Source organism: Sarcophilus harrisii, chromosome 1, assembly GCF_902635505.1.
Source record: "Sarcophilus harrisii chromosome 1, mSarHar1.11, whole genome shotgun sequence".
NCBI classification, from domain to species: domain Eukaryota; kingdom Metazoa; phylum Chordata; class Mammalia; order Dasyuromorphia; family Dasyuridae; genus Sarcophilus; species Sarcophilus harrisii.
In genome coordinates this window covers 349425326-349445041 of record NC_045426.1, presented here as the reverse complement: position 1 = coordinate 349445041, position 19716 = coordinate 349425326, and the positions used below count along the sequence as shown (strand labels likewise).

At 35.4% G+C, this 19716-nt stretch overlaps 1 protein-coding gene across 5 annotated transcripts in view; it reads right to left on the bottom strand.

The window, feature by feature from the left end:
• The window catches only part of ZNF496 (zinc finger protein 496), a 34389-nt gene that overhangs the window by 2303 nt on the left and 12370 nt on the right, over positions 1 to 19716 (bottom strand). For 3 of the 5 annotated variants that reach the window (XM_023502707.2, XM_031945895.1, XM_031945893.1), the window contains exons 4-7: positions 15497 to 15535; positions 14541 to 14626; positions 12667 to 12799; positions 11932 to 12072 (exon numbers count right to left, since the gene is read on the bottom strand). In XM_023502707.2, coding sequence (XP_023358475.1) covers positions 11932 to 12072; positions 12667 to 12799; positions 14541 to 14626; positions 15497 to 15535 — 399 coding nt within the window. The remainder of the gene's footprint in view (positions 1 to 11931; positions 12073 to 12666; positions 12800 to 14540; positions 14627 to 15496; positions 15536 to 19716) is intronic. The other 2 variants (XM_031945896.1, XM_031945894.1) reach the window with 2 other exon arrangements.

Below are 19716 nucleotides of genomic sequence, written 5' to 3'. Positions count from 1 at the left end.
TAATTCTGAGTAAGACTTTTCTTCTTTTATTTCCTCTTAAATTTTGTTACTGGCACATAATAAAGAACATCTAGAGGCAAATAAGGTTAAATTAATAATTCCCGAAATATATTATCCCTTAAAATCTGATTACTTGAAAGTCTCTTAGCTGATCTCAAGAACCAATTATTAACATAAAAAGTAAAATGTATACTTCTAGCCAAAATGACTGCCTAAATGGAGAAAGTCAAATTAGTTCCCCAACAACAACAACAACTACCCTTGCTAGACTAAAAATCATATTTGGGCAAATAATGATCAAGACATCCAATAAAAAACAACAATACTCCAGAACTTCATAAAAATGAGCTAGGATTTTAAGGGTGCCACCTGCAAAGCCAGCGTCCAAGTTCAGGCAAACAAGCTGGCAGCATTCATGGCCACCATAGTTATAATATAGCTAGAAATGTTCTGTGTTCAGGAGGAGCAAGGGTAGAGGACTCCAGAAGAAAATCTCAGTGACCAGAAACCCATAGTTTCCAATAAGCCAAAGAGTGAAAACACAGCTGCGTTCACACAAGAATATCCCAGAGCTTCAAATGCTTAAGATGCCAGAGACAGCCACATAGATCCACTTTTTGAACTTCAGAGACCCATATGGCTTAACTCCAGGAGGACTTCCTAGAAAGAACAGAAACCTAAGTGACCAAAGCAGTGTAGTATAGGGCGTATAATTCCATTAAAAAACACAGCAAGAGCCATATCCACACACTAACACAAAGTCCCTATTCAGAAACTAAGGCTGTAATGATGAGTAAACCAGAGAAAACACTGACCATTATGGACTACCCACTTCTCGGGCTTTATATGAAAAGAAATATTACTCCCCAGAAGTAATCTAAAAAGCATTGTTAAAGATTATGAAGTGTTGGAAAAGAAACTGAAGACTAAGGGCAGTAAGTGGTATTTTCATCATTGCTATTGACCAACAGTAAGGACCTCAGAAGAAAGAAAGTTTTGGTCAGTAAGCAAGTAATTTAAAATGGAATTTGAATTTCTATACCACAGATTAAAATATAGTAATGACGGACCTTAAATTGGAGATGAAGTATTACCAAGTAGCAATTTCCTAGCAATGACTAATAAAAACGTATTTGTCTGGTATCTTAGAAATTTAATGAAAAGGAAAGAAGGAAAGGAAAGCAGAAAACACCTAAATAGGTATCTTTCAAACTGGAAACCATAAAGAGTGGTCATATCATAAGGGGACTTTGAAAACCACAAAGTGTTATATGAATGCTAACTATTGTTACTATCTATTAATCCCTTCAAACATGTCTAAGCTTCCTTCAGCATCAAAACAAAAGAAAACTTAATTAAACCCTACTATACCCTCAAGATGCTATCCACTAACTCTTTTTCTCTTCTCATTAGGAAATTCTCTTCTCTTAGGAAAAGCTACATTTATATTCACTGTCTTAATGTCCTCTTTCCTTACGTAACCCTTGTAATCTGTCTTCTGATCCAACTAATCAACTGAAAGTGCTCTCTCTAAAGTTACCAATAATTTTTCAAAACTATCAAGCATTTATATTTTTCTCCCTTAAACTGGGCCCCTCCTTTTTTTTTTCCTGAGACAATTGGGGTTAAGTGACTTGCCCAGGATCACATAGCTAGGAAGTGTTAAGTGTCTAAGGTCACATTTGAACTCAGGTCCTTCTGACTTCAGGGCTTGTACTTTATCCCCTATGCCACCTAGCTGCCCCAAACTGTGCCCCTCCTTGGAGGAGAGATTGAGAGAGAAAAAAAAAGGGACAGAGGGAGGGAGGGAAGGAAGGATGGAAAGAAGGAAGGAATGAAATAAAGAAAGAAGGAAGAAGGAAAGATGGGAAGGAAAGGAAAGAGGGAAGGAGGGAAAGAGGGAAGGAGGAAAGTGTTATGGGCCAGAACTCTGTACTTGAAACAAGGATTCTTACAAGGTATTAACTCAGTGGAATTGATAAGACAATGGTTATTTAGTTTAGCATGGTGATTAATAGTTCTCTAGTTCAGTACATGTACTTAGTACTTAATATAGTTCTATAAGATTGACACCTACTCTACAAAATTCACACCTATAATAATGTAATTATAATAGAGCATATAAGCTAGAACAACCTCAGCCAGACAGATTCATTCTATCTCACAAGACCGTGGAGGCAGGCCTGTCTTCCTTCATTTCTCCACAGAAACCAAGACTCTGGAAGGCATCCAAGAAAGCTAGCTTGGGCCCCAGGCAAGGAAACTAGATTATGAAGGAGATAATAAAGAATTTGGACTTTATACCTGACTATTCTTGTAGTGATTACTCTGCTATAATGAAGGTTGGTCTAAAGACCTCCAGAAAACCAACCAGAACATTACATTTTGGCGTCTGAAAGTGGGGCTAAGGATTTACACTCAAAGGTCCAGACTGACGCGATTCTGAGGTCAGTGGAAGTCTCTAATCCTGAGTTCAGTGAAAAAGTCTCCTTGACCCAGAAATTAGGGTAAGTACAAAAATAGACAAGGAGGGAATTTTGTTAAGGCCTAAACTAGTATTTCAGCTGATGGGACAAATGTTTAGAAAGGAGCCTTCTCCACCACAAGAAATATGTGTCAAAAACATAGTTACACTGATAAAAAACCAAGGTTTAATTGTAACTTGGGAGCAGCTCATTGGACTTTTGGAAACATTACAGTACTTGTCAACTTGGTTCTCTAAGGAAGAAGAATTAGAGCCAGATAAGTGGAAATTAGGAGAGCAATTAAGTGAATATTACAATGATAATGGTCGTGATTCAATTCCTAAAGAAATATTCTATACACATAAGTTAATACAATTGGCTTTAGGAAATTACATAAGTTATAGAATAAGGAAAAAGAAGAAAGTGCAGCACAGGGAGTCTACTGACAAACTAAGTGAAAAGCATAAAGAATTAGACAAGAATGGAGTTAAATACAAGGCTGATGAAATTAAAGAGCGTGGTGTTTCACAGCAGGAGTCATTAGGGCATTCCCATCCCCTAATCTATCCCCCTCAATCAACCCTTCATGGGTGGAGGGGGGAGGGGCAGTGACACAATCAGCACCACCTCCGAAGTAGCCTATGACATGATTACAAAAGACACTAGTTAAAGCTAAAAAAAGGACAGGATATAGCTGATTTAATAGAAACATACCCTGTTATTCAAGAGTTTGAATCTTCAGGTCAAGAAAAGAGTAGATACCCTCCTTTTGATTTGGAAAAAATCAAAGATTTGAAAAAGAGTTGTACTCTTTATCGAACTACATCGTCTTATGTTAAGATGGTATTAGAGAATTTGGCTTATGAAATTTTAACCCCTAGTGATCAGAAATCCATAGCAAGGACATGTTTAGAACCTGAACCAAACTTTTGGCTTTCAGAGAACTATGTAGAATACAAGACCAATGAAATAGGCAGACTGGAGTTTATATACAAATCACCTTTGATCAGCTAGCAGGTAAAGATCATTATACAGATGCTTTAGCACAGATTAATTACCTTTTGACATCATATGAGCAAATTGCTGCTGCTATTAAAAACATGGAGTATCCTCCTAGGAAAACAAGATAGAAGAGAAGCCTTCACGAAAATAGAGCAAGGTCCAAATGAACCCTTTGCTGATTTCGTGGGACATCTGCAGACAGCTGTCACAAGAACCACTGGTGAAAATGCAGCTACAGGAATTATGATAAGACAACTTGCTAAAGAAAATGCTAATGAGGTTTGTAGAAGAATCATTCTAGGACTACACAAAGATGCTCCTTTAGAGATCATAAGACACTGTGCCACAATGGATACAAATGCCTTTTATATCCAGGCTATGATACAGAACATGGGAAGACGGGGTCCCTCTTGGCAAGAGACTTCCAGAAAGACTCATCAATGCTTTCAAAGTGGTAAAGTAGGGCATATGAAAACTCAATGTAGGCATAGAGATAGAGTGAGAAAACAGGATGGGAGAACAAGACCCAAGACCCGACGTCCAAAATGCAACAGAGGCTTCCATTGGGCCTCAGAACATAGATTGACTCAGGGAAATAAGAGATGAGGTCCAGCTCCAGAGCCCCAGGTAGGGCATGATGGCAACCTAAGTTACATACAGAAAGTCTTTAGAAGTTCAGGACTCTGATATGATCAGTCAGCAGAGAAGCAATCAGATGGGAGAAAGGGAAGGGATTACAGCTGGGGAGAATACAGGCTTTTTAACCCAACAGAAGGGCAGTGTCCAGTGCAAGCAGCTTCAATATAATCTCCAGGTAATGTAGAGAGATCCAGAAAGTGGTGAATCACAGGGACCAGATAGGTTAACTGCTTGGGGGAGAGGGTTTGCTTGATGGAGAAGAAATCACATGGGTGCCAATGAGCACCTTGGGAGTCAGAAAAAAGAGAAAAACCTCAAAACAAAGGAGAAGACCTAAGAAACATCTGATACTGAAAGAGTATGGCTGATAATGAGACTGTTACAAAACTTCAAAACCTGCAGGAATCATTGGATTCCCTGAGATGAAAAATTGTTGATAAGACAGTTGCAGAATTTCAAAACCAGCAGGAATCATTGGATTCCCTGAGACATGATAAGACTGATACAGGACTTCAAAACTTGCAGGAGTTATAAGATTCCCTAACACATTTAAGTAATGGACAACAGATTGGTTTTGGACTATTTCTAGGACTTATGGACATGTGTAATTCCTCATGTTGATTCATGTTGTTTGTTAAATCACTACTAGCTTGTGTTACTATGTGCTTATGTAATAACTCCCATGTTGATGGATTTATGTATACCTCTTTCAAGATCCTTCAGAAACCTGCTAATCTGGTTTGATTACCCCTTTTTCTTTGGTGTTTTCATCTCCCTTCCTGAGACATCAGGGTGTGATCATCTCCTTTTATGGTGTTTTCACCCTTTTTCTGAGAAGTCAGGGAAGGCGTGATCACCTCCTTTTTGGGGTTCTCACCTCCCTGAGAAGTCAAGGAGGACGTAAAGAAAGCGGGAGATGTTATGGGCCAGAACTCTGTACTTGAAACAAGGATTCTTACAAGGTGTTAACTCAGTGGAATTGTTAAGATAATCTAGTTTAGTATGATTCTCTAGTTCAGTACATGTACTTAGTACTTAATACTTAATATAGTTCTACAAGATTGACACCTATTCTACAAGATTCACACCTATGATAATGTAATTATAATAGAGCACATAAGCTGGGACAAACTCAGTCAGACAGATTCATTCCATCTCACACCACCATGGTGGCAGGCCTGTCCTCCATTTCTCCATAGAAACCAAGACTCTGAAAGGCCTCCAAGAAAGCTAGCCTGGGCCCAAGGCAAGGAAACTAGATTATGAAGGAGATAATAAAGAGTTTGGACTTTATCCCTGGCTATTCTCGCGGTGATTACTCTGCTGAAACAAAGCCTGGTCCAGAACCTCCAGAAAACCAATCAGAACATTATAGGAAAGGAAGGAAGAGAGGGAGAAAGGAAAGTAGGCAAGAAGGCAGGAAGGAAGAAATGGAAGAAGGGAGGAAGGGAAGGAACCAGGGAGGGAGAGAAAGACAGATAGACAAATCCCCTGTTAACAATAGGGAGAACAAATTCCAAAATAACATGTTTCATTCTACCTAGTAGTCCATCACTTCTGTCAAGATGTGTGTAGCATTTTTCATCATCAGTTATCTGGAATCATAGTTGATTATTGAAACAATTAATAAAATAATAACATAAAAATGTTCTGGTTCTGCTCACTTCACTCTGCATCAACTCATACAAATCTTCAGTGGTTTTCTGAAATTGTTTCATAATGTCTTGAAGCACAATATATTTCATTATATTCATGTCTCATAATTTGTTCAGCTATGCCCTGACTAAAAGTACCCCCTAAGTTTCCAGTTTTTTGTCAACATAAAAAGAGCTACTATAATTTTTTTTTGTATGCATCCCTTTCTTCTAAATTTGTTATCTATTAGTGATATCCCCAAGTTGAAGGGTATTATGATTTTGTAGCATAATTTAGCACCTTTAGGAACATAGTTCCAAATTGCTTTCCAGAGTAACTATAATGATGCTTTCTTAAAGCTTATCGTTCTTGACTTCTCTACATCTGACATTGCTTACTACCCATTCTTGGATATTCTTTTGTCTCTGAGTTTTTGTGTCACTATTATCACTTGCTTTTCATCCTTACTGCTCCTTATTCTCCTTTGTTGGATCTTCATCTTATGCATTTAAACTGTAAGTGTGCTCCAAAGGTCTGGTCCTTAGCCCTCTTCTCCTTATCCTCTCTCACTTGGATCTTATTAACTCCTATGGGTTCAATTATGTTCTATAAATCAAGGTTCTTAAACTGTGGGTCTTAACCCCATATAAGGTTGGTATTACAGAATGTGGGGATGAAATTATGATTTACTATTAGTGTTTGATTTGTATACCTATTTTATTTTTTAATGCGAATTTTTATGCAATCCCAGGTATAAAGGTATGCAATTGGGATTGCATAAAAATTTCTTGGGTGTAAAGAAATCCTATCCTGCTATAAATAGATGACTTCTAGGCCTATAGATTCAGCCTTAGTCTTTCTCTTTAATTTCACTCTCACATCATCAACTACCTGTTGGATATCTTGTACTACATATACCATAGGTATCTCTAATTTATCATATCCGAAACAACTCCTTTATCTGCCCCCTCCCACAAACTCCCAACTTTTCACTCCTATTCCTACCCTCTGAGAGAAAGTACCATCATACTTTCAGTCACTTAAATTCACAAGCTCAGCATCATCTTTGACTCCTCACTCCTGTCTTTTCTCACATATCCAATTAGTTGCTAAATCTCTAATATTAATAATCAAAAAATTAAACACAAATTGTATTTTTAGAATGAATGCATTAATAACTCATGTTTTCTTAAGACACCTGAAATGTAACTACTATGCCTATGCCTCTTTAAACATACACTAGCAGAGAAATATCCAGGAAAGGTAGAGAAAGGAGAGTGTTAACAGAATCTGGAATCAATTTTAAAAACTTATATAAGATTTGTTCTACAACTTCAACTCCATTCCAGTAATTTAACTAAACATACCATGAAGGAATAGAAGGTTAGGCAGGGTATGAATGAAATCAATAGGGCATTTGTTTATTCAACATCAAGTTCATTTGCTCATGCACTCATTTCTCCAAGTCTTCTCACAAATGTGCACCTCCTAGAACCTGCTTCTTTTAAGTAGTGCCTTCTCCAAGAAGCCTTACCTGACTAAGTGGAAAAAAAAAAAAACAAACAATTACCTACTGCATATGATAGTATTATCAATAATCAAACATTCACTAAGTTCCTACTATGTTCCAGGTAACACGAGAGGTACTAGAGATACACGGATCAAATTAAATAAACAGTCTTCATCATAAAAGAGCTTATATTCTATAGAAGGGCAGAAAAATATGATGGAATCAATTTTCATTTATCTCAACTAATAGAATGGTGCAGTAGTTCAAAAACAGATAATCTAAAATGTATTTCTACTTGGAGATATATCTTCATTATACACACTTCATTGTTATAACAATTTAAATACATCGAATCATAAATCAACACCCTGATCTTATACTTAGATAAATATGTAATATGCAATAGTTATATAAAGTCACAAGCTTGCTATGTCACCCCAAGCATAATGGAGCTCTACCCATACATTCCCAGCTGCTTTTTCTTCTTAATGGCTATTCTTGCTCAAGCTAATATTAAAATGCTTTGTTCTTCCATATTTTACAGGGAAGTGATCTTGACTTTATGAGAAATTCCCCTTTCATGGAAGGAGAGAATCTTCTGTCTAGGATTTCAAACAAATCATCACATTCTCATCCATTGCCTCTTAATATCCCCACATTGCTGGGTTCATGTGCCATTTTTAAATGGAAAATTAGAATAAAAATGAATTTTCATTAACTGACCAGTAGATTATCTTTGAGTTCCCTTCTATATGTGCCAATGGATTTCAGATCTACCAGGGTTTTTAAGAATCAAAAATAAAGAAACTTAAGTTCTGCAGAGTTTAAGTTACTTGCCCAAGGTCAGCTAGCTAAGGAGGTAGCTAGGGCTTGGGAGATACCAGAAAAGGCTTACAAATGCATCCCTGAAAAACTACCCATAGAAAATTGAGTGTGTGTGTATGTGTGCGTGCGCATATGTACAAACACACACACTATATATTACATTAGTCTTTAAAAATTCAACAAACATTTACAACACTAAGGGGAGAGTTGTGCATATTTTGTACCTACTATACTGTATAGGTGAACACCTAAAGTTTCATCACCACATATAATCATCTATAAGATGCTGAACTTTGAAATTCTGCCACAACTACCTATCGTTTCCAACCTTAACAAATATTAACAAACATTTTATTAAGCCCTTGCATATAAGCACTATGTTGTGTCACAATAAGGAAATACAATGAGACAGGAATTACCACTCCAGGATCTCATTACCATGTACTTTTTCCCTTTGCCCTTTTATATTAATAACCTCCACCACTTAATTTCTTCACTCTTACTTTTATTGCCACATTACTGAATAAGCATGTTGAGAAAAGTCATATTGATTTTATTGACATGCTGCTCTAGAATCTTTTTGTCCAACATTTACCAATCACCTAATTATACTTTATATAGTACCCTTTACAAAGACTTTATCTTGATCTCAAGACCCAAACCCATCCCCCCACTTACCTTATCTCCTCCTTCACCGAGAAGACCTTAGTGTCCCATAATCTCTTGTCTATATCCCAGAACTTTTGAACATACTGATTGCTTCCTTTTCCTCCTTTGTTTTCTTGTAAGACACTACACTTGGAAATCTAGTTCCATCCATCCATCTAAATCCATCTCACCCAGCATTCTTTAACCCTTACTTGTCTTGTATTTGTTAATCTCTCCCTCTTTATGGGTCCTTTCTTAAAAGTCTATCACTTAGTTTTCTAGTTATTACTCATTTTGAAAAACAATTTTTTAAATTGATTCTTCCATCATTTGAGCTACAATATCTATCTCTCAACTTCATTTCATAGTCAAAATTTTTGAAAAATTGTGTTAATATGTGTATGAAATAATCGTGAAATAAAGACAATAGATATCAAACTACCCTTTTAAAAAAAAGTAATCTGTCTTGTAGCATCACTGTCTCACCATTTAACTTATTATTCCAAGAAACTATTTTATTTAGCTCATTCTCTTCTTAATCTATAGCCTCTCCCATTAGGGATACCCTGTATCTCTAATTTAAACTTCTGTCTTGACCTCCAGATTAATTTTCTTCTGGACTTCTCAACCAATACTGAAAACTCAGCATTTCCAAAATGAAATTTAACCTATTCTTTTCCCTGCATGCCTATACCTAGCCAATCATCTCATAAATTCACAAGGCAATCAGGTGAAGGAATATGGATAGCAAATAGCACCAATATTACTTTGTTCCCCATATTGGAAACTGTTGGTCCCATCTTTGACTCTTCACTTTCCCTCGCTTCAACTAAAGGTAATAAATTGCAAGTCATAGCTATTCTTTATATCTTTTATCATTATCTCTTTCCTATCACTATAGTCACAATTTTTAAAAGGCTTCATTATCATAACTTGAATAATTGTAAGTCTTTCAGGCTCTATTCCTTACCATTACTAATCCATCCTTTATACCACTGCTCAATAAACTGCATGGATAATGATCACCTTAACTCTCTGTTCAAAGTTCTTCATTAGTTCCCTACTGCTTATTGTATAAAGTCCAAACTACTTAGACTGGCATTCAAGAAATATGATGCCATATTCTTTTGAACCTTGTCCAACCCTCTTCTCTACCAAATATTCTTGTGCTCCAGCTCCAGCCAAACTAAACTACCTAGTATCCCCCATAAATCATATATTCTTCCAGTTCTATGTTTCTTCATTATACTTAGAACACACATTGGCCTTTCTCTGCTTCTTGAAATACTAGTGTTCCTTAAGAAGTCACTTTAAATATCACCTTCTCATGAATCCTTCCTTGATCCTACAGTCTGAAATGTCTTTCTTTTTCTGGTCTTCATATAAAGCTTTTGGAGTACTTCTCTCATGCACTTGTTCTGAAGCTACGATTTCTCTGGAGATTTCCTGGTGAAAAAAATTCCTAATGCTCCTCCAATTGGTCAATTATTCTCCTTCATCTGATCTTAGAGAATTTTCTAGGACAATGAGGTTTAAATAGTTTGCCCAGTGGTGTGTCACAAGAACATTTCACTTTAAAGTTATAATTGGAGTCAAAAAGACCTAGTTGAAATTCTATCTTTAACATATAAAAGTTGTTTAGCAATCCTTTTACATCCCTAAATTTTCATTTCTTTATCTATAAAATGTAATGCTTACTTCACGAGTTTTTAATGAAGATTGAATGAGCTAATAAATGTACAACTATCTTTAGACTCTAAAATGTTATAAAAATATCAGTGACTCTGTAAATGACAAACTCCTGTGTTGTAAGCTCCAAGATCCAGTGCCCTACCATCACTTAATGTTTGCTGAATTGATGTTAACTGAATATGATTCAGAAAAGAGAGGGGCAAGCTACACAAGACATTTCTTACCAGGACAGGATCATGACATCTAGAGTCCCAAATCAAGACTAGTTCAGAAAGACCTTGGATTATATTTTCAATCTGCCTCCATCTCATTCTTCATCTATTTAGGTGTTTTGGGAGGCCTCCTCCAAGAAGTCATAGAATTTTTTAATAATACAAAACTAAAATTTTCTTTTATATAAAATGGCTATTCAGCAGGTCAAGCAGCTGGTATATAGGTATATATAGCTGGTATATATAGGTGACTGGGTCAATCCTTACCTAAGTCCTCTAAATTTAGTGAGCCCTTAGACCATGCTTCATCCCATCTATCCATTCATAAAGACTCCTCTACCCACTCTGTTTGTGTCTATTGCTGAGGGGAAAATAACCAAATCAATATGAACTATTATGATTGTTAAATATAAAGCAATTTATTGCCTATGGCTCTATTTACAATTCCCATGACTATGGGACCTTTTCTTGTTATCATTTTCCAATATTTGCTATAATCCTCTAGTAAAAAGTAATATACTTTAGGGCAAGTACTATTTCATTTTTATATTTGTATCCCTAATACCTAGCAAAATGCCTAGTATACAGTAGGTATTTAGTAAATGCTTGTTGCTTTAGTGAAACAAGTTTAGTATGCTAAGAGAAAAGGAAAAAAGAACTATCTATTAAGTCCATCATATCTCAAATAATATTAGATACAATAGTCTAAGATTTTAAAAAAGGCAACTGTGTACAGTAATCATTCAACAATGTTGAAAACCCATTGTCATGGAACACTGCTCTAATTAGACAGGTTAAACCCTCACAAAAAGGAGTGTGCTTTATTCTGTTCAATGGCTAAAAACTGCATGCCTATACCTAGCCAATCATCTCATAAATTCACAAGGCAATCAGGTGAAGGAATATGGATAGCAAATAATACATTCATCTTTACTAGTAAGTGGGGGGAGAAGGTCATGGATATAGGTAGACCCAAAATAATGCCAAAAGATCACTGGGAAATGGAATAAGGAATTTTTCTAGAAAACCCCTAATTTTAGGTTAGGCAAAAGTATGCATTCCATGTTTGTTCTGAGACCCCATATTTATTCTTTTTGTATTATAAATCCTTGATAAAAGTCAAGGATGGAAAGAAATAAACCTGAAATATCAAGTCCTACCCACACTAAATCAGGTATTTAATAGTCCCAAATTAGAGAATTTATGGAGCAAGGATGGGGTAGAAACGGGAGGGAGCATCCTGATCACAGTGCTCCTCCATCATCAGAAGGCACTGCACTCTACTTACTACCTCATTCCTCACCTGTACAAGTAGTTTTGGGGGTCTCTTTATCCTGGGGACACTGGAATTCCAGAACACATGGCTCATCCTCTTCTACCGGGGAATCTGGTAGTTGCATGACCTTGGTCAATTCATTTATTCTCTCTGGGACTGGCTGGGGACCTGGATAGTATATCAATGAGAAGAAGGGAGGGGAATATCTATTTGTCCAGCAACCTATTTAGAAGTATCAGCCTAAACAATGCTATACCCAGGATGAGATGAGCAGACTATTTTATCTAGATCCCTGATAAGTTCAAAGATGGAAAGCAGAAAGAAAAATATGATAGGGCACAAGTAGACACCATTTCTGGGGTTAGGACAGTAGAGATGGTTATCATTTTGTAGCTGAGAGGAGGGAAGAGTTTAAGACATTTCCCTCTTAATCCCATTAATTCTATCTGTCAAAAAGGGAATGGAAATATGACTATGACTGCAGAGAAAATGGACTAAGTAAAACTACTGGTCACAAAGGAAAGCAAGTAGGTTCTTTTTGATTACAAGAGCAAATACAGATAGTTAGCTATGTCTCTGATCTTAAATCTAACTGCAGTTTGGAAAATTATTGAGGTAGTTAGCAACTGTTTTTAGAACCAACCAAGAACAAATCACCCAGACATGATGGGGAGGAAAAGGGAAGCTATAGAGGAGTAGTCATTCACTCCCAAAAGCCCCTTAGATTATTAAGCCCAGCCTAGGAGGGAGTTGAACCCTTACTCATGGCGAGAGAGACTCCATAGTCCTCCTCTATGATGAATTCTCCATAGAAGCCAGTCTGAGCAGGGTCCAGAAGAGACCACTCTTCCTCAGAGAAACACAGGATCACATCCTTGAGCTGTGTCACATGGTTCTGAAACAAGATGAAACAACTACTCAGGACCCATAAGTCCAAAGAAGTTGACAGATGTCACACCCAAGGAAAGTTAATGCTAAAAGCAAAGGTGCCCAAATGTCATACATGGATTAGTGAAAATGGTATTTTTATTTCTGACAATGAGTTTTTGAGCAACAAGATATTAAACAGATCAACAAGATATTAAAATTCTTGATTTCTCTATTTTTCATGAGACCAGAGAGAAGGCAATAAAAGAAGGATGTTATCCACTGCCCATAGTCCTCACTCCTTTCTGGTATCTTCTCAAATGACTGGCAAAGCTGTGGATAATAGATTGTTCTGGGAATCCCCAGGGAGTCAGAAACTAAAGCAGTTTTGCCTCAAATTCAATCAAGAGAATTTACTGTGTACTAGAATCTATAGAGCATATAATCAAAATTATTTTCTCTACATGAAGGGGGAAGTGGGAGAGAGAAATAAGTATTTCCAAATATGGCAATAATGCCTAAGTGACAGGTAAATAGAAGGAACTATATAAAACTCTTAAGCACTTTATAAATATTACCTCATTTGATCCTCACAACAACTCTGAGAAAGGTACTGTTGTTATTCCTATTTTACATGTGAGGAAACTTAGGCATACTAGGGCTGACAATTATTAAGCTATTAAGTATCTGAAGCCACATTTGAACTCAAGTTTTCAGACTCCATACCTCTTTCCATTATGCTACCTAGAAGACTAGATAGAGATCTATATTCTACTATAATTGATATCAAAATATTCTAATGAAGTAGGTTTTATTTTAGCAAAAATATGCTAAATTTGGAAAAATTTGGAAATGGAGACAACCACCATTAATTAATTAATTAAATTATTAGTTAACTTAACCTAGACAACTCTCAGCTGTCAAGTAATACAGATTAACTTGTAGTTCTTTCTAAAAAGTCATGGCTGTCTCCAAGATACGGCCTAAAATAAATAAGTTGGGAGTGTCAGAGATTTGGGACTGTGATTTTTCTTATTTGGGGGAGAAAAAAGGAATTCCCTATGTCATGAATTTAGCAGAAGGCAAAGAAGAATGAAATTTTAGGTACAAAGCAATATAGGACTAGACTATGTTAACAAATGCAAAATGTCCAGAATGAATATGTTGTTATCTTCATGGGCTCTGTTTTTGTCACATTACATTTGGTATAGTACATTCAATTCAGAGTACAATATTTTAAGAAGATCACATACAAAGAAGAACATATCCAAAGAAATTTGCCAAGATGGGACTTGAAAGATTTGTAAGGCTTATTATGTATAAAAGCATATTTTGTTTAACCTATAAAGTGTTTTTACATTAAGAGTAATGAGAAGTTACAAAAAAGAAAAGTTCCGTTTAATGAGAGGGGAAAATTAATAACAGTGAGAGCTGTCCTATAATGGAATGTGTTGTCTCATAAAGTAATGACTTCTTCATCTCTGGAGGTATTCAAATAGAAAATTGATGATCAGATGTTACATAGAATTCTTGTACATATTATTAGTTAAACTCAATAATTTTGAGGAGTCTTCCAATTCTTGTGACTAAGTTAGAATGGTTCTTACAAATCCAGTTTACTATTGTTTTATAGTTAAGGATGAAACCCAAAGAAATAAAGTTTCTTGTCCAAGATCACACAGCTAGTTGGCAGCAAAGCTATGACTAGAACATAGACCTGCTTTTCAATTAGATGGAATTCCTTAAGGAAGAGAGCAATAATAACTCACTTGGGACAGATGGAGTGAGGTCACTTTTTCCTGTTCTTCAGAATTCTCCTCCTCAGGAAATACAGGAACTTGGGAAACAGGAGGTACTGAAATCAGAAAAAAGAACAAATCAGAACAATATAGTCCAAAATGTAGCCTATCACCAGATAAGTAGGTACCCCTGTTTCTCCTGCTAAAATTATCTTTTTTTCTCCCTCTTTTCCTCTGTTCAATTTAGTTGCAGATGTAGGTCATAAAATGAAGACAAATTAATCAATGATAAGACACAACAGTTTTATACTAACAATTTCAGGGGGTCGATCCTAAAATTCTACAGTTGTAAGGAGAATATTCAGATAATCATCTAAATCAAGAGTTAGCAAATACAATATGATCAAATGGGACAATCAGGGTTCATCTTACCAAAATTGTTAAGTATGTAGAATTTATTCTTAGTATCCTACCAATGAGAAAGCATTTCCTTGCATAAGGAAATGAGTGCAGAACTAGAAGTTAGGAGGATATATCTAAATACTTAGAAGCTTTATAATCTCTAGGTGAATCACTTTCTCAAAGTACTGGCTTTCTCATCTATAAAACAGAGATAATATTTAAAATACCCACCTCACAGGAATGTGAGGGAAGTTCCTTTTAAAGTCCAAAGTGCTGTAGAAACAATGTTACTATTCTTCAATTCAATAAACAATCATGTTGCATTTATTATGTGCAAGGTACTGTATCAAACATTGAGGATTACAAAGATGGAAAATGATGCAGTCCTTGCATTCAAGAAGCTTATAAACCAAAAGAGACATGAATGATGAACAAAATGTGTTAAATACATAGGAGACATCAAATAAATTATAAGAAACACAGAAAATGAAAGATCATCTCTAATTAGGGGGAAGGCTTCATGGGACAAGTAGCACTTTAGCTGGGACTTAGAGGAGGAAAAGGATTTTGTTTACTTCACTTACTTTTCCCAATATATCCCTCCTCCTCCCAGAGAGCCATCCCTTAAATAAAGAAGAAAAAAGAAAAAAGTTCAGATAATTAACTAAAACATTCAAAATGTCTTGACACATGCAGTATTCCAAACTTAATTAGTCCTCCCCCTATCCCCACTCCCATTGCCACTCCCCTCTCCCTCTAATTATGCTCTTAAAAGATTATTAAAAGAATGGGGAAAGGTACTCTTTCATATTTGAAAAGAACAAAAGTAATACAAAGGGAATAAACAAAAATGAATGGAAATAAGAAAGGGAAGCATAAAAAAGCAGGTAGTCACAGTTACAGTACTGGAAGGGACCTTAAAATTCAAATGGTACAAAATCATTCATTTTACAGATAGGAAAATTTAATGTCCTTGGAGAAAAATTGACTTGCCCAAGTCACACAAGTGAGAAGCAGAGAAGAGATTCAAACAGTCTTTTAATTGAAAGGCCAATGTTCTCTGTAAACTTTAGTAAGAGGAATAATGCTGGGGAAGTAAGTTGAAGCCAAACTGTGTTGTTAGGCCAAACAAAAGGAGATTAAAATAAAATGTGGTTGGTAGGGAAAGAGAAGCCAGAGACTTTTAGGCAGGGGAATAGTAATAGTGTGATTAGATTATGGTTACTTTAAAAGCTGTATAGAAGAAAGAATGTAGAAAGGAAAAAGGTTGTCCAGGAGAAGAGTTAGGTTGTTATAATATACAGTTGATAAATGGTGAAGGACTGAACTAGAGCAATGGCAATGGCAGCAACAGTAAAAAGAGGGAGAGATGCTCCTTTTCTGGGATATAATTGAAGGGATTTGGCAATTGATTGGATGTAGGAGGCAAAAAGAGACTCAGTTATTGTTTCAAGTATTTTCCATACTGTTTCTCAGCTATAGTTTCTGCTGAAATGGATACTAAATAGAGTAAAGAAAACACTGGCTCCTTTTGGCTCTGCTGGCATCAAAGGATTTAAATTAAAATCCCATTTCTAATGTTTAGCAACTGTGTAACCTTGAATAGGTCATTTAAATTTCCTATGGTTCAATTTTCTTATCTTTAAAACGAGAGGGTTGTACTACATGGCCTCTGAGATTATTTTCTAAATATATGATACCACCTGCACTTCTGCATTTAAAAGGACTTCTATAGAAGAAAAATGCCTGTTGTATCAGAGAATGAATCATAAACTAGAAGTCAGGATACCTAGAGATTCTGTCCTAGGTCTGCCACTAACTCCATGACTATAAATGAAATTCAATAGACTGAGTCCCTACCTAACACAAGTTGCTACCCTTGAGGACCTTACATTGTTTGGAGGGGAGGGAAAAGAGGCAAGGAATGGAGGGATGGATATCACATACATAATAAAGTAATTTAAGGGGGAGTTAAAAAAAACACTAGTAGATAAATGGATAGATCTCAGATGATTTGATGGAGGAGGTAATACTAGAGTGAGCCTGTAGGGGAGAAAAGAATTCAGAGAGGTGACATTAAGAGAGAACAAAGAATTCTCATGAGAAAGGCAGCTAAGTGATTGAGTGGATAGAGTGCTAGGTCTGGAGTCAGGAAGACCAGACTCAAACCTTTCCTTTGTAGGACCTTGTACAAATCATCAAACCTCTTTGTGATGCCATTTCTCATCTGTAAAATGGTAAAATAATTGTTCCCATTTCACAGAATTTTTTTGAGAATAAAATGAGTTAACATATTTAAACAGCTACATAAATATGTTATTGCTATTATTCTAAGCATGAGTAAAAGGCTTATGAAAATGAAGATAGGCAAGAAACATAGAATTCAGAGAGTAGCTGAAAAGCTAATTTCCCTGAAACAATTCAAGAAAGGGAGGAATATGAAAAAAGCATGGAAAAGTGAGTTGTTATATTACAGGAGGTATTAATGCCAGGTTGAGGAGCTTATGTCTTATTCTAGAGTTTAAAGGGATAAAGTTACATGGCCAGAATTAAAATAAGACACAAATTTTTTCCTTCCAAGAAATATACCATAATATAGTACAGAAATAAGAATGAACAAATAATCATAATAAAAATAAGAATGAAATAATGAGAGCAAAGGAAAGGTCAAACAGAAAAGTACAAAACATTTAAGGGAAGGGAAATGACTTCTAGCTGTAGGTGTTACAAAAGATCTCATGGGAAAAATACATCACAAACTACACATTTTTTCTACAATTCATTTATGTATGCGTAATATATATTGCACTACACCTATCTCTTCATATTGTGACTTTCCTCATTGTCTTTTTTCATATATCACATGTTGGCATTAAATTAAATTAAATGCAAATTTTGAGGAGTTTTGCAGAAGTTGCAGTTGATGTCATGATGCAACAACAACTAGCAGACAATACCAGGCCTATGACCAAACATTTGACTCAAATTTTACAATAAGGTACTGTATACACCCCACAAAAGAAAAAATTTAGACTTCTCTGATATAAAGGGACAGCAAAAAAATTTTATGTGGATTTTTTAGGTTGCAAAGGCACTGCACTTCTCATTCCTACAATGTGAAAGGGATAACTGTATTTTCTCTTTAACCCTTTTTAAAATATTGTCTATCTTAGATTTCAATCTATGAAAGAACAGAGATTCTTTTTGGTTTTTGAACCAACAAATGATCCATGTACCACACCAAGAAAGAAGTGCTTGGGTGATTTTCTTTTTAAAATATCTGTTGATATATTTTAGATAGAAACTGCACAATCATGTGGGTCTAACACTAAACAGAAGAAGGAGCTGGATTGCCTTTAAGAAATTGTGAACTGAACTAGAATGGTGCAAATTATTTGCTATAAAAAAAAGAAGGCAAGAAAAAGATTTTTTATAATGAAGGAGAAGAGGCAAGGAGAGAGTAAAACCTTATTCTCATCAGATATAGTTCAAAGAGGAAATAACATACATATGCAATAGGGGTATAGAAATCTATCTTACCCAGCAGGAAAATAGGAGGGGAATGATATATGGAAGGGAGAGAAAGTGATAAAAGAGAGGGCATATTTGGGGAGGGAGTGGTCAGTATAAAAACACTTTTGAGAAGGGCCAGGATGAAAGGAGAGAATAAATGGGTGGGAAATTACAATAGTAATTGTAAAAAAATTGTAAAAAAAAAAAAATTTCTGAGCAAATTTCTCAGATAAGGCCTTATTTTTCAGACATAGAAGGAACTGAGTCAAATTTATAAAAAATTATATATATATATATATATATATACACACACACATATATATATACACACACATACACACATATAATTCACATATATATAAATAAAATTTATAAAAAATAAGAGCCATATCTCAATTGATAAATGATCAAAATATATGATCTGTGCCCAAAGGGCTATAAATCCATGCATGTCCTTTGACATAACAACACTACCACTACCACTAAACATGAATACCAAAAGAGACGCAGGGGAAAAAATAGAAAATAATCTATATGTAAAAAAATATCAGGGCAAAAAAAATTGGAAATTGAGGGGTTGCCCATCAATTAGGGAATGGCTCAATAAACTTTGGTATGTGGAATATTATTGTTCCATGAGAAATGATCAGCAGGATATTCTCAGAAAAAAAAAAAATCATGGGAAGGTCCTCCATGAATTCAAGCAAAATGAATGTACTGTAAACAAAGTAATAGCAATGTTCTGGGATGACCAGCCGTAAATGGCTCTGCTAGTCTCAGTAGTATAATCATCCATGATTACTTTGAGGGACTTATGATGAAAAATCCTATCCATACCCAGAGAAGGAACTGATTGTGTCTGAATACAGACTGAAGCATTGTCTCTTTTTCTCTTTTTCCTTTTAACTTAATTTTTCTTGAGGGTTTTTATTTTCATTAGGTTGGGAGATTTATGTTTTCTTTCACAACTTAACTTTTATGGAAATGTTTTGCATAACTTCACATACAGCTTATTAATTGTGGATGGGAATAAGGGAGAAAACCTAGAACTCAACAATTTAAGAAACAAATGTAAAAAATTTGTTTTGAATACAATGGGGAAAAATATTAAATAAATAAGTAAAAAGTAACAAACAAAAGTAAAAACAAACAAAAAACAAAAGCTTCTACCAGAAACGACCACTTTAATAATATTCTTCTTGAATATCATGGGATGCCAGGGTCTATAATTAAAAAGCCAAAATCATCCAAAGAGCAATAGAGAAGACCAGAATGAGACTGAAGAGGCTGT